Source organism: Chroicocephalus ridibundus, chromosome 2 (assembly GCF_963924245.1).
Source record: "Chroicocephalus ridibundus chromosome 2, bChrRid1.1, whole genome shotgun sequence".
Taxonomy (NCBI): Eukaryota; Metazoa; Chordata; class Aves; order Charadriiformes; family Laridae; genus Chroicocephalus; species Chroicocephalus ridibundus.
In genome coordinates, this window is record NC_086285.1 from 41,450,498 (window position 1) to 41,464,378 (window position 13,881).

General features: G+C 37.4%; 1 protein-coding gene across 4 annotated transcripts in view; it reads right to left on the bottom strand.

Annotated features, from left to right (window-relative positions):
- ZNF385D (zinc finger protein 385D) overlaps positions 1 to 13,881 on the bottom strand; it is a 447,035-nt gene that overhangs the window by 93,029 nt on the left and 340,125 nt on the right. For all 4 annotated transcript variants that reach the window (XM_063325173.1, XM_063325175.1, XM_063325172.1 and 1 more), the window contains exon 4: positions 7,760 to 7,870. In XM_063325173.1, coding sequence (XP_063181243.1) covers positions 7,760 to 7,870 — 111 coding nt within the window. The remainder of the gene's footprint in view (positions 1 to 7,759; positions 7,871 to 13,881) is intronic.

The following is a 13,881-nucleotide window of genomic DNA, read 5'->3' on the forward strand; positions in this document are numbered from 1 at the left end:
GTTAGGTTACCACTAACTAACCCATGTCCCTAAGCGCCATATCTACACATCTTTTAAATACCTCCAGTGATGGTGACTCAACCACTTTCCTGAGCAGCCTGTTCCCATGGTTGATTTAGACACTCTCTCTTCAACTACCACTGCTGAACGTGGCCGGAGAGTGAATGTTTAGAATAAATTGTGAATGCAGTGGACACGAAGGCACTCAATCTCTCTCCAAAGGCAACAGACCAAGTAACCAGCTGATATTAAGAGCATGCGTTCTTAAAGATCAATAACTTGAAACTTTCCTTCTTTCCTACTTCTTTTTTGTCATCAGGCAATGCCTCTACGAGCCCGATACCTCTGGGCTGGTCCATGTTCTGCAACAGTACAGATTTTCTAGACAGAATAGATTACTTTCACTACAAGAGAGGAGAGAGGTACAAGGATTAGTGAAGAGTTAATGTAGAGAGCTCCATAGCTCGTGAACGACTGAGAGACCACTTACACCACCCAAATGTTTGGATTGTGGGCAATGCTTAAGAGGCAAGGAAATACCTACACCCTTAGGTTATCAGTCAAGGGACTCAGTTCAACACCTCCAAAAGTACTCAGAAGCTAAACAACAAGGTGCTGTGTCAGATATTAATAATTTCTGCTCCTAGGTTTTATAGGTGCACAAAAGTTTTGCACAGAAGGTGAAGATTACGGGAAAAATACTTAATACAACAAAAGGAAATTATTTATACTTTGTACTAAGCATCTTAGAAATGCTTTAAGAAACTACAGATTTTGTGAAAATTCATGACTGTTGTTCAACAGAGTATTCTGGATTTCGTAATTTATAAACTGAGTTACTTATTTCCTACACGAAAAAGGTTACTCAGAACCATCTCAGAATGAAACAACATCTAACAGAAGACGAGATTGAAATAAAAAATTAAGATTATTTTCTTTCAAAATACAGCACCCAGTCAAAAAAAGGAAGTTTGAATTCTCTAGTATGGGGAAGACCAGACCTGCACAGGACCTGACTGCAACTCATATTGCAGCCTTTAAAAGTGGAAAGAGGAGGTAATGCTTCTAAAATGTGCAGGCTAGGCCTATAAAAGCAGACTCCACTCAATATCCAACTGGGCAAAAAAAATACTAGGTTGTTTTCAAATTAGTCATGTACGCAATGTAACTGCAAAATACTGTTTGCTATTTGGTTAGACTTTTGGCATGCCAAAAAATCACATATCTTGAATTATTTTTTTAGCAATTCTTTAGGTTTTCCATAATGTGTTGACACAAATGCCAGATATCCCATAGAAACCTCTGCACTAATCACCTTCTGTGATTAATTGCTACTTTTTCCAGTGAATACTACAAACCAGTATCTCTGGAAAAGTGTCGACCTATGAGTGTATTTCCATTCTGACTCACATTCTGATCTCAAATGAATGGCATGTGCAATTCCACAATTGAAATCAGCACTTGTTTCTCTCCTTATGCTCAACTCCACAGTACAGGAAAGATGGTGCATTATTAGAAAGAAGTAGCATATATACATAGATATATGAAGTTATATACCTATATAAATTATATATATATATATAAATAATTTTATATATAAATAAAATTAAGTTAACTCTGGGTGAAGTTTTATTCTGGGTGAGGTACAAGTGCTGCAATTAATGCTATACCCTCACAGAGTAACACTGAGTTTAAGGGGATGCTGAGCATCTGTAAACGCTTGCTCAAGAGACTCTCCTCAAAGAATCAGGCTGATGATCTCACTGAACGCAGATGCATCAGTTTGGAACGACCAGAAGTCAAATTGTCCTGAGGTAATAGATAAATGTGCTTGATGGCTGGCAATACCTGCAAGAAGTGACTTTGATTAAGGAAGCCGTGCATTACAATTCAAGCAGAAATTGTTGCTTTTATACCAAAGCAGGGTTCTAAATCTAAAGAAAGGTTAATTGGAAATCTAAATCTAACCCACAATTGGAGGCACAATGAAACATGCAAAGAATAAGAACGTGTGGTTATAGCCACACACAGAACAGCGACTGAGGCAAATAGTACATGTGGCTTCGAATACCATTTAAGCGTATCTCTGAAAGTTGAAATCAGAAGGGTGAAATGCTAAATAACTTCAAGCAGCTAGCTGTATCAGCCTTTCCTGGTTCTTAATGGATCAACTTTTGAAAGTCCCTCTCTCTGCAAACAGAGGCCACAGGCCAGGTGTGACCATCACTTGGCAAGGAGAAGAAATGAAATCTCTATTACCTCTTCCATACCACGGAAACAGGTTTGTAAGTTAGTTGAGCAGGAGGTCACGTAATCTCTCTCTCAGCTCTGAAGCTACATTCAGCGTTTCCTGTCCATTCTCAGAAACAGGTGTCTAATTTGTTAAGCCCCTCTGCCAACAGGGAGGCCACAAATGTCCCTATGCGTTTCCTTCCAGAACTTCACTACCGTTAGAGCTGGAATTGTTTCACCAAATATTCCAACAAAAAAATTATTGAATCAAATTAATCTGAAGAATTAATCAAATTTATTCTTCTATCAAAACCAAGGAATGCAAATATCAATTAGTCACTGTTCTCTTATTAACCCCCTTTCATACACTATCTATCCAGTTCTTTCTACTTTCCCTAATAAAGTTTTTTTACATCTTGTCATACTAGTGGATGTCTTCTAAATTCTGCTACTAATTATGCTTTTGTTAAAGTGTGATAACCACTGCTGTAAATAATTCTTCACCTGAGGCATTGCCAATTTCAAATACTGTGGAATACTTACCTGTCTATTGATAAATGTAACAATTTTGGGGGGAAAAAACATTATCATAGAATTAGTTGGGTGTTTTGTTTTTTTCTTCCCCCATTAGCAACTGTTAATGTATATTTGGATTGTGATTCACTATAATTTTTGCCCGTTTTGCCAGACATTTCTCATTTTACTACTTGTACGTTTAATTTTTCCAGTCTAAGCTCAATAGTTTGTGCTTTTATTTACTGCACTTGTCAGAATTCCAGACTATTTTCTCCAGCTGGTGAAGATAATTTTGGACTGCAATCCTGAACTTGCCACTTTCCATCAAGTGCCTGCCACCCTCCATCTAGGTGTCATCCACAAGCCCGGTGTATGTACTTTCTATTGTGTCAGGCACATTGCTAATGAAAATTTAGAGTAGCAGCAAGCACAGAACAGACTCCTGCAGATCCTGACTTGTAGTGATCTTTTGTTTTGACAGGAAACCATCAGCAACTACTCTCAGTACAGTTTTTCAATCTGTTGTGCAACCAACTTTTAACAATTTCACCTGGACCATGTTCGCCTACTTACTTTACAAGACTGTCACATAGGACTGCATCAACCCTTATTAAAGCCAAAATATATCACATCCCTTTATTCCCCATTATCCATTAGACCAATTACCCTGTCAAAGAAGAAAATCAGATTGGTTTGACATGATTTGCTCCTGACAAATTCATGTTGGCTGTTTCTTATCACCTTATTATTCCTTAGGTGCTTACAAATTGATACTTTAGTCATTTGCTCTAGGTACCAAGCATAACCTAAATGGGATACATGTCCTCTGGTCCTGCTTCTTTCCCCATGAAAGTTAGAACCATAGTAAAATCCTGTGGAGCTATAGTGCGTGCTTATCCTCTAAAAAATCCTTCACTATTATTTTATTGGAATGACACTTTTTGAATCCTGACGACTTCATACCGTTGAACTATGTATCGATACCTTTTCTTTATAAAGATGGAGAAAACCAAGGTAAAACCACAACAAATAAGGACTCCACAATGAGCATTCAGTTCATGACTTTCAGGAGAATATTACTACTGTTGCTATTTAAGTCAAACAATAATTTCTGGCTAACATATTTGGAAATATTTTTACAATGTATCATAATGGAATTTAAGTCCTGTGAGTACATAAAAACACTGCCCAACCTTTCTCTAACGGCAAGCTGGATTATCACTCAGACATCTGCATTAAATGAGAGGGAAGAGAAAGAGAGAATCCCTTTGCAAGAATTGACCTTGTTAACAGACACTGTCACTGCCTTGATCAGTTGATGAAATTGGAAATGTGTGAAACCAAAAAGTCAAGACAGGTGATCAAAAACATGAGGAAAATTTAGCAAGTTCTTTTTTTCCAAACCATTGGGTTGTTTGTTTGGGTTTTTTGGTTTAGTTTGGTTTGGTTGTGGGGTTTTTTTTTTAGTGATTGGACGTGTTATCAGAGAATTTACTCCTACAGCTATCTGTAGGCACATGAGTTGTCCTACTGAAGCCAGCTGGACTTCATTTTACAGGGTGCTTTTAGCAGATGTTTAATGTTTACTACAAAGTATGCATTTAACAGTTCTTCTGAACTGGTGCAATAGCTCTCAGCAGCTGCCAAAGTCTAAATGGCAACTCACAGACTTGCAACTAAGCACATACTTAAATGTTTTGCCCTGTATTGGATGAACAATGTGAATGTAAATGTTACAGATAGATCTCTCTCAATGCAAAAAAAAAAAAAAACAGAAAAAAAAAAAAAGATTCACTGCTTGAAACAGACTCCACAGAACCTACCTCTGCTGTTCTAATGTTTTTTTCTCAGCATGGAGAGGCTTTGGTTACTTGCTCATTCCTCCCTTCCCTTGTATGAGAAGATTTATTTTAAAAAGAAATACTGAACACACAGCTGTCATGAAGATTTATAGATAACTCCTTTAGAAAGAAGCTAAACGATTTTAGACTATTGTACTGCCTTTTCTCATTTTTCTTTGGAATGTAATTTTGATACCGTGTAACCAGAAAAAAAAGCTCTTCTGCTCTGAAAGAAATCTGTATCAAAGGGGAGAAAATTCTGTGTTCTCTGCAAAAATGAAAAATCTCACAGACCAGTTTTATTGTAAACATTTTCATAATATTGTCGTGCAGTAGGTAAATGGAATTTCTAATCATTACTGTCTGATAAGTCCTATCTCTGGCATCTAAAAATAAAGACGTATTGGCAGAGAAGCCACAAAGCCCTAGGTTTCTGAACAGAAAAGCTATTTACTGTTGTTATGGTTTTAAATCATGTTCAACAAAATATGATGAAAATGAAAGGTAGGAACATTCAGTAAATGAAACTTTTTCATAATAATAAAAGAAAAAATTACAATGTGTGTGCTTGCCATTCATACAGTAGAGTTATCAGAAAATGATAGCTAATAGGTCTTTTTCTTCAGAGCAAGCTTTCCTTTAAGTCTCAACATTAGATCTTTAGTTTAGCGCATTTTTGCTTCAAAAACTGTTGGACATACAGAACTACCCAAGGAACGGAGGAACTTAGCTCTGCCTATTGCCTTCACATTGCAGAAACACATTTCTAAACTGCAGTGGAAGTCTGACCACTTACTATTTCTCGAAAAGCCTCAGCAGAGCGCTTTGTGATTTTCAGGAGTAATAACTATATGCACTGGAATGAGAAGAGACTATCAAAAAGATACCCTTAAATCTCTTCTGTGTGGTAGGGAAAAGGGAGAGAGATATCATCCCATGTTAATCAATGGGCAGCTTTTGGATAGTAATCTCTCCATCAATCAGAAACACTGGGTTTGCTTTAAAAATTAGGTGAATATTAAAAGTGGAAAGTGAAAGATACTCAGTAAGAAGGTCTCCCCATTCCAAAAAGTTAATGGTATTGATCTGCTTTGAGAGAGGGGAGCATTAGAACAACGTTCTACTGAACAGTGTTGGCAAATTGGAGTTCAAGTCTATGAAGGTGTGTCACCTTGAAGGTGTCAAGAGACAACTAAATATCTGCTTGAAACCTTTTCTTCCAAGAGTTTGCTGCGAACAGTCTAAATGAATAGATTTCTTCTGAAACCAGCTTTTTGAGCACTGTAGATGACTCTGAAAATGGCCACTGCTTCTTCCCCCTCTCTTCTTTGGAATCCTTTCTAAGAGCAGCAGAAAAGTATGGGAGCATACCAGTCCCATGCATAAGAAGTATTAGTGTCCACTGATATCTTGTTTGCTTCTGTGTAGAGGAATTTTTATTTCAAACATTTTATTCTGGAAAATGCCTAGCTCCTGTCAGCTGGAAAATTTTCCATCCCGTGTATCAATCCAAGTTGTGTATCTGCTAATGACTGAGTCATTTTAATGATGTATTCATCCTTTCTTTTGTCTAGATCTTCTTGCAGACTAACAAACGGTATACCCTCTGTGAAAGGAGGTGTTTCGCTTTAGTATGTAACACCGAGGTGCTTGACGTCTCATGCAGCTATATACTATGTATGATTCCGTGTGACGTGCTTTTTCCCCAAGACAAAGATGAAAATTATGAGTGATTAGCTGGGCTGCTTAGTCAGTGGCATGCACTGTGGCCCAGAAGTCTCTGTCGTCCCCTCCCCATGAATGGCTCAGTATCTACAGTCCTAATTCTAGCATCTGGCTTCTAATTGAAAGAGCCTAATTTGACTCTTCTATTTTTATCTGTGAGGGACACGACAGGCCCAGAGAATGTCTAACCCTTCCTTGCACCACTGTCAATGTTATAAGAGGAAGGTGTCCATTCAGTCCATGAACTAGAAAATCTGGAGTCATCAGTGATAGTAAGTACATGATGCTGACTGGTCTGGAAATTAAGATCTTGTTAAAATTATTTCTAAGGAATAAAAAGCTAAGGGGAATGAAAAGACCTGCATTATTTTTAACCCCTAGGTGGCCGATCCTTAGAAGAATGTTTCAAGGTTCAATTTAAGTTTTTGACAAGTTCGTGGTTTTGATAAATAATCGATAAACTAAAAATAGGTACAAACCGTACATAAATACTGCCTACAAAGAAGTAGCATCACACAAGAATTATTCCATTTCTTCATATGACTAGCATGGATGTCTCATGGATGTTTTTGGGTTAGTCCTCACTCTAAATTCAAACATTTTTATTCTGACAGAATAAATTCTGATAGAATAAATCCATATTTAAATTAGTAAAACCGGTAGTAAATGAAAGACATTTGGTAGGGGAAGGTAAGTTTCCAACAGCAATGCCCATGTCTAGAAACTTCCTGGAGAGACTAGAATAGCAGAATAAATTGTGTTGTACTATGTCAGGTTTTGTCTGCACACGCAGTGATCTTGGAGAAGGAAATAAAGGAGTTAAATTCCAAGCGGCTTTTCTGTGACAGAACACGTACTCCTTGGCAAGAAGCACCACAGCACAGCTTCCTTGGGTAATTGTGGGGTACAGGTTTCCTCTGTGTATTAGAGAGTTCAGCTTGCTGGAGAAGTGAGAGGATGTAGGTAGAAGCCAACTGAAAAAAAAAAAATCACCTGCTTTTTTTTTTTCTTTTTAGAGCTTTAGAGATATTGTAAAGGTAGAAAAAGGAAGGTAGATCCACAAGGACTCGAAGTATATCTGAATAACTCGTAACATTTACAGACTGAAAAGGAAGGCAAACATAACCAGGACTGGTAGAAGAATTAGGACCCAGCAAATATTTCAGCCTTATTAGCAGTAATGGATCAATCCATTTTCCTATTTACACTCTGTGCAGCACAACTGAAGTTGATGAGCTTGCAGGAATATATCCGCAGGGAAAATCTGGCCGGGTGTATAAACACTACCAAATAATTGTGTTTATTTGAAGCATCCTACAGCCTTTTCATCTGCTGAGCCACAAACCGAAATCACAACATTTCATTTAGGTTCAATTTATGCAAATTACGGCACATCCTAGAAGATAAGTACATATTTCTAATCTGATACAAAATGATCGACTTACATCAGAATTAAATCTCAGCTGGCAAATGTTGCATGATATGATTTGCTTTCTTCTATGAGGAAGAGGAACCCCAAATGTATGATTTATTACAGCTTTTTGAATTGGGTCCATCTGTAAAGAGAGAATAAAAAGAAAAATAAAAGCTTTTGCCGTTCCACTGTATGCTATGTTATCTATAGTCTCAAAACAGTTACTGCATTATGCCATACCACACCCCACACTACAGAAAACTATTATTTTTCTTCAAAAATAAGTATTTCTTCTTCATACAGTTTTACAAAGAGGTAATAAAGAGTTTTACAAAGAGGAGCAAAGAAAAGTGTCATTAGGTATCTTGAAATACACGTCCTTAGTTCAATTCTATACGCGCCAATCTCCCTTTACTGAAGAAAGATAAAAGCTGTAAATGTTGAACAAGTTCACCTATCAAAACACCAATTTATGTTTTTTGATATCATACAAAAGCTAGTGCACTAAATGAAACAAAAATATTTTACATAAAATTACTAAAAGAAGGATCAATGGAAATGTGAAGGAATATTATATACAAATAATTCCAGAATAAAACAGAATAGCTCAGTATTATGAAAAAAATAATTATTTCCCAGGAACTAATAAATCAATCTTTTCCACAAAACAACTGCTACACAACCTGCAAGAAATCCAAATCCTCCAAAGATTATTTTCACAGCCGTTTAGAAGAAATCATTTTGAATAAACCCTATTTGAAGGATGAATTTTTCCTTTCCTGAAAAGCATTATTCTGAACTAGCCTCTACCAGAACGCCGATCTGTCAGTGTCTGCAAGTCAGCAACCCATAAGGCTACCCAAGAGACTGTTTTTATGTGGCAGATTGAAATCAACTTCCCCAAATTCACTGGTCAAAAATATTTATATTTCTTTTTCACAAAAAGCATTTCACAGCTATTTAGCTATTTTTAAAATCTAGGAATAGCTTTACAGCAACTTTGTAAGGCCACTGATAGTTTTTATCTTTAAATTGTATTGTTACAAAATCACAGACTTTTATGACACACAATACAACTAACTGTCTAACTTTGATGACAACCAGTATTCACACAGCATAATTTGTACGTGTCTTGAGAAAAAACCCAACTTTTTCCGTGCTCATGTCCCCACAATTCACTTTTTTCTAGTCTGTTAGCAAAGCGTTATTTGATAAATAAAGAATCAGAGCTTTTCCTTAATCAATTATTCATAGAAGATGTAATGGCAGACAGTCATGGCTTCTATTGCAGTGCATCCAGAACAGATCACTACAGAAGTTTTGCATCACTTGACAGCTGTTCAGTGTCAGATATGAAATAGGTCATTAAACTAACTCCTGCTGAAAAGAAATTCAGATTTGTAAAAAAAAAAAAAAAAAAAAGAACAAGGTAAACGTCAGGGCTTTATAGAAAGGTTTGGAAGAAATGCTCAGGTTGAACATCCTCTTCAATTTGATGTGACAGTAAAACACCTCATACATTTGTGCAACTGTCAGCATAGAAGAACACCAATGCTACCTAGGAACTAGGGGTGCCACTGTAACATAACCCTAAAATAACACTGATGGCTAAGGTGAGAGTATATCAAGCTCTGAAACACTACAGCACCCTGTGTAAGACTTCCTGTGGTGATCAAACCATGTGCTGGGGCACTCCTTTTACTCTGTGGTGATCAAATCATGTGCTGGGGCACTCCTTTTACTCAGTAACATGATCTTGAAAAAGTCCACGATCCCAAAATACTATTGTATAGACCAGAAAAAAACACCACCACATAAGAAAGTAAATAGACAGTAACAGCTCTTCTTTTTTCAACTGCTCCACTACCCAAGAGATTACTTCTTATACCAGCAGAACCAATAAACCTGTATCCTGTGATTTGCAACACTAAAGCATGACCTGGTCTTAACTGATGCTGTTTTGCTGCTGATGAAGTTTGGAGAAATTTAGGCACTGTTCCTTTTGCCACTGCAGGTCTAAAATACTTAGGGAAACCTCAAGCTCAGATATATGAATAAGTCAGCACATGATAACACGAAATTGTGCATTCTTTGATCCAGCATAACTGTTTGCCTTTCCGTTAACCACAGCTGTGAGATACTATTAGTTTAGCCTTCAGCGTTAACATGCTAAGCTCTTTCACATTATCTCACAAGTGCCATAAGTTAGGAAAGCCAACAAAGAAGCTCTCTGAGGGTTATATGAAAGGTATCACCATGGTTCACAAGATGGACCAACTGATTTTTTGCATTGGATTTGCCCATCTTCGCAGTAAGAATTCTAGCTCCAAACGGGGTTGGAATTCTGGGGGAACTGATGCTCACATATTGAGAATGAGACAAATTGTAGAATTGAGAAAAATCATGAAGGTGTGGAATAGTCGGTCTATTTTGGATTTAATTTTATTTTGATCTCACGGGAAAATGTGGAGTTTCTTTCCTAATCACTCCACAGATTTTCCCTTTTTCATCTGCCGATACAGAAATCCATCTGCACACTTCCCTTTCTCTTTCTAAAGATGTGGACTTCTAGATATACAGCTACATGGCCTCATTGTGAACTGGATGATTTGTGTTTATGGCTCTAAATGAAGAAGTGTTCTGGATAGCCTCCAAGTTGATTAAGAAAAGCTGCTTCAAAGTAAGAATCTCTTCTCTGCCAATTGCTCTTTGATACTGCAAAGCAGAATTAAACTTCAAAACTTAGCCCCAGATTCTAATAAAGCTGGAGGGGCAGAATTGCCGGAGTGATATTTGACATTATTATTTTTTTCCTGAAGATTTCATTTGGGAAACACCACCAATACATAAATTTTCAAATAAACACCTAAAAGCACCAGATAAGCCTCTAGAAGTTTTATGCAGGAAATTTGAAAGAGGTAACAGGATACCTAGGTGCAGCATGATAAGCACTCGGATATCACAGACCCTGGAAGACAGAGAGGAGCCCTGCTGAGAGTCAGAGGAACAAAGAGAGGCAGCTGATTGCCAGAAAATAGAGAGCAAGGATTGCAGGGAAGTATAAAGAGGGAAATAATATCATGTAGCTGAGATAATCAGCAAGTGGTGAGATACTTAACCGAATCTCCAAGCACTTCTAGGCTCATTGAATGTTACTAATTACACATATAAATTGTATTTCAACTTAGGTAAATGGTATTTGCTTTCAAAATAAAAGTTACCGTGATATACTTTCATAAAATCTGCTTTTTACTCATTTCTAGTGCTATATGACAATCATTGCGTTTTTAGTTTATTTCTTAGATGCAACTGATTTAATTTATCATAGAATCATAGAATGTGTTGGGTTGGAAGGGACCTTTAAAGGTCATCTAGTCCAACCCCCCTGCAGTAAGCAGGGACATCTTCAACTAGATCAGGTTGCTCAGAGCCTCACCAAGCCTGGCCTTGAATGTCTCCAGGGATGGGGCCTCCACCACCTCTCTGGGCAACCTGTTCCAGTGTCTCACCACCCTCATTGTAAGGAACTTCCTCCTAAATTTTGAACTTCTTCTAAAGAAAGAAGTTCTTCCTAATTTACTGCCATTTACAGTGAAGGACAGAGAGATTTGGAATTCACATGAAAGATGGTGATTCAGCTGTCAAAAACGTGCAGGAGAGCGTGGTTTGCAAGATCACCCTTTACTTCCTCTCACCAATATAAGTTACAACACAAAAAGGGTGAGCTGCCCTGTGTTTGACTTGTCCACTACCTTTTGCTTTTCTACTCTCCAGCACTAGGTCTATCTTACTATGTAACACAGGCTGTGTCACACTTTTCCTTGCAGTCAGTCTAGGGGTAGGACATTGCTCAAGGTTCATTGCAGACTGTAAGGTAACGGCTAGTTTGGGCAACGAAGATAAATATGAAAGGTTTCATATTTTATTCAGCTAACTTTTGTTTTCAATAAATAAAATGCACAGCAATAATATCATCTATGTTTTAATTATTCAAGCTGAAATTTGTGGCAACACGGTATTATTTACTTTCTTTGATCAAATACTGTATTCCTTCCCCAAGATTTTCAGGGCCTTACTGTACTTCAGCAAAACCCAGGCTTAAAGCAAGGGCAAGGCAGAAGTTGGCCCCATACTCTTTTCTTAGCTTTGACCTTACCGCTTTCATGTGGTTTTGCTTGCTTGTTTCAAATTCAACGTTATCAGATCAATGACCTTAGCTGCGTTCTTCTTTGTTCTGGTGCTTACCATAGAGCATGAAAAGCATGAAAGACCTCTTTTTTTTTTTTTTTTTTTGGTGGACTGCAGATGAAAGGAACGGCTGTTGCATGAATTCTTATGGATGAAACATCTGCCACCAAATCACCGAGAAGTTGACCCAGGAGATCCCGTGTTATCCTACCTGCCTGGGCAACTTTTCCAGAATCACCATAGCTGCTGTCCTTGAGGGCCTTCTGTAGCCAAGTCTCCCTCTCATTAAATTTCATTAAATATCTGCAGAAGGCAGAACCCAGGCTGGTAAATTTTACCTACAGAGAAATTTTCCTTTGGAAATGTAAATTTTACATAATTTCCACCAACAATTACTAAGTGTTCTTTTTTTTTTTGGTGGAGAATTTTTTTATGCTGAAACTGAAATTCAAACACATAGCTCCTCCTGTATTTAAACAAATTGTTAATATATATAATTTTTATTAGTCCTTTTTACGTGAGTTCTTATCCCAGAGGCATGAGAGTATGCCTTACTTAAAAACAACAACAACAACTGATAGCGAAGGAAAACATGGAAGTTTGATCCATAAAAGCTCAAATTGCAAAAGGATATAAACCAAAAGGAGTTATTTTTATTTTTTTAATTGTATATTAAAACCAAGGGGCATGACATGAGCATTTCAAATGCTTGAGTTTGGCTGTAAACTAATAGAATTGCACTAATGTCTATAAATAAAAGCATCCAGGTCAAAGGATGATGATAATGTGGATGCCCAGAGCCTGTTCAGAACATATGGTAGCCCTAAAACAGTCAAAGAAGTACAGAACCATATTTACCTCAAAAGCAAACAAATTACCTGCAAAAGATTGACTCAAATCACTATGGTCCTTGTCGTGGTTTAACCCCAGACGGAGGGTGGGATCACTGCTTGGGAATGGGACGGGTATTGGTCAGCAGGTGGTGAGCAATTGCACCGCGCATCACTTGTTTTGTATATTATTATTATTATTATCATCATCATGATCTTTCTTTTCTATCCTATTAAACTGTCTTTATCTCAACCCAAGAGCTTTACCTTTTCTTCCGATTTTCCTCCCCATCCCACTGGTGGATGGAGAGAGGGTAGGGAGGAGGAGTGACCGTGTGGCTGAGTGGTGTTCAGCTGCCATCTGGGGTTAAACCATGACAGTCCTATGCTAAGTGAGCAGAAAAACACCTCAGGTCATTGAAGCTCTCAGGAAAAAAATGCTGTAGAACACTTTAGTGGTAATTTACAAAAAGATTACCCACCAAAAGTCTGACCTCCATTACTCAAATGAATTCAGTAACACAGCTACCAACACCTCTCACAAGTTCTTAAAATCCAGATGCTAAGACAATGAAATGTTACAATGAAAATAACGTTAAAGGAATGATATTCTGAGTACGGTTTCTTGTCGTAGGCCTGCACTTCTACAAACACATTTAATTGTGAGTACAAAAATAAAGTCAAACAAGCACACTGTAATATTATTATAGTTGCAGGCAAGGTGTTAATATTTCCACGTATGAGTTGAGGCTTATGTGAACATCTTAATTGTAAAGTTGATAAGGAATAAAGATAACTCAGTAGGGGCTCATTTCATTCATTTTTTTATGTTCCAACAAATGGTGAAACGAGTAAGAGCACTGGAAACAGCGTAAATCCTGTACCAACCACATACACAATGCCTTACCAAGCAAAAAAGAACAAAATGTTGTCATATGCTCCAGAGTTTATACTTACTGGTGAACTGAATCCATTTTTAAAACTGCATGACGCATGCAGTTTTAACACCAAACCGTTCAAACATAAAACTGCCTACTGCACTATAATTGTGACATACTAGTAGAAACCCGGAAGAGCAGTTACTAAAAGCTATAGGAAACCTCCTCAATCATGTACAGACACTATCATTTATAGC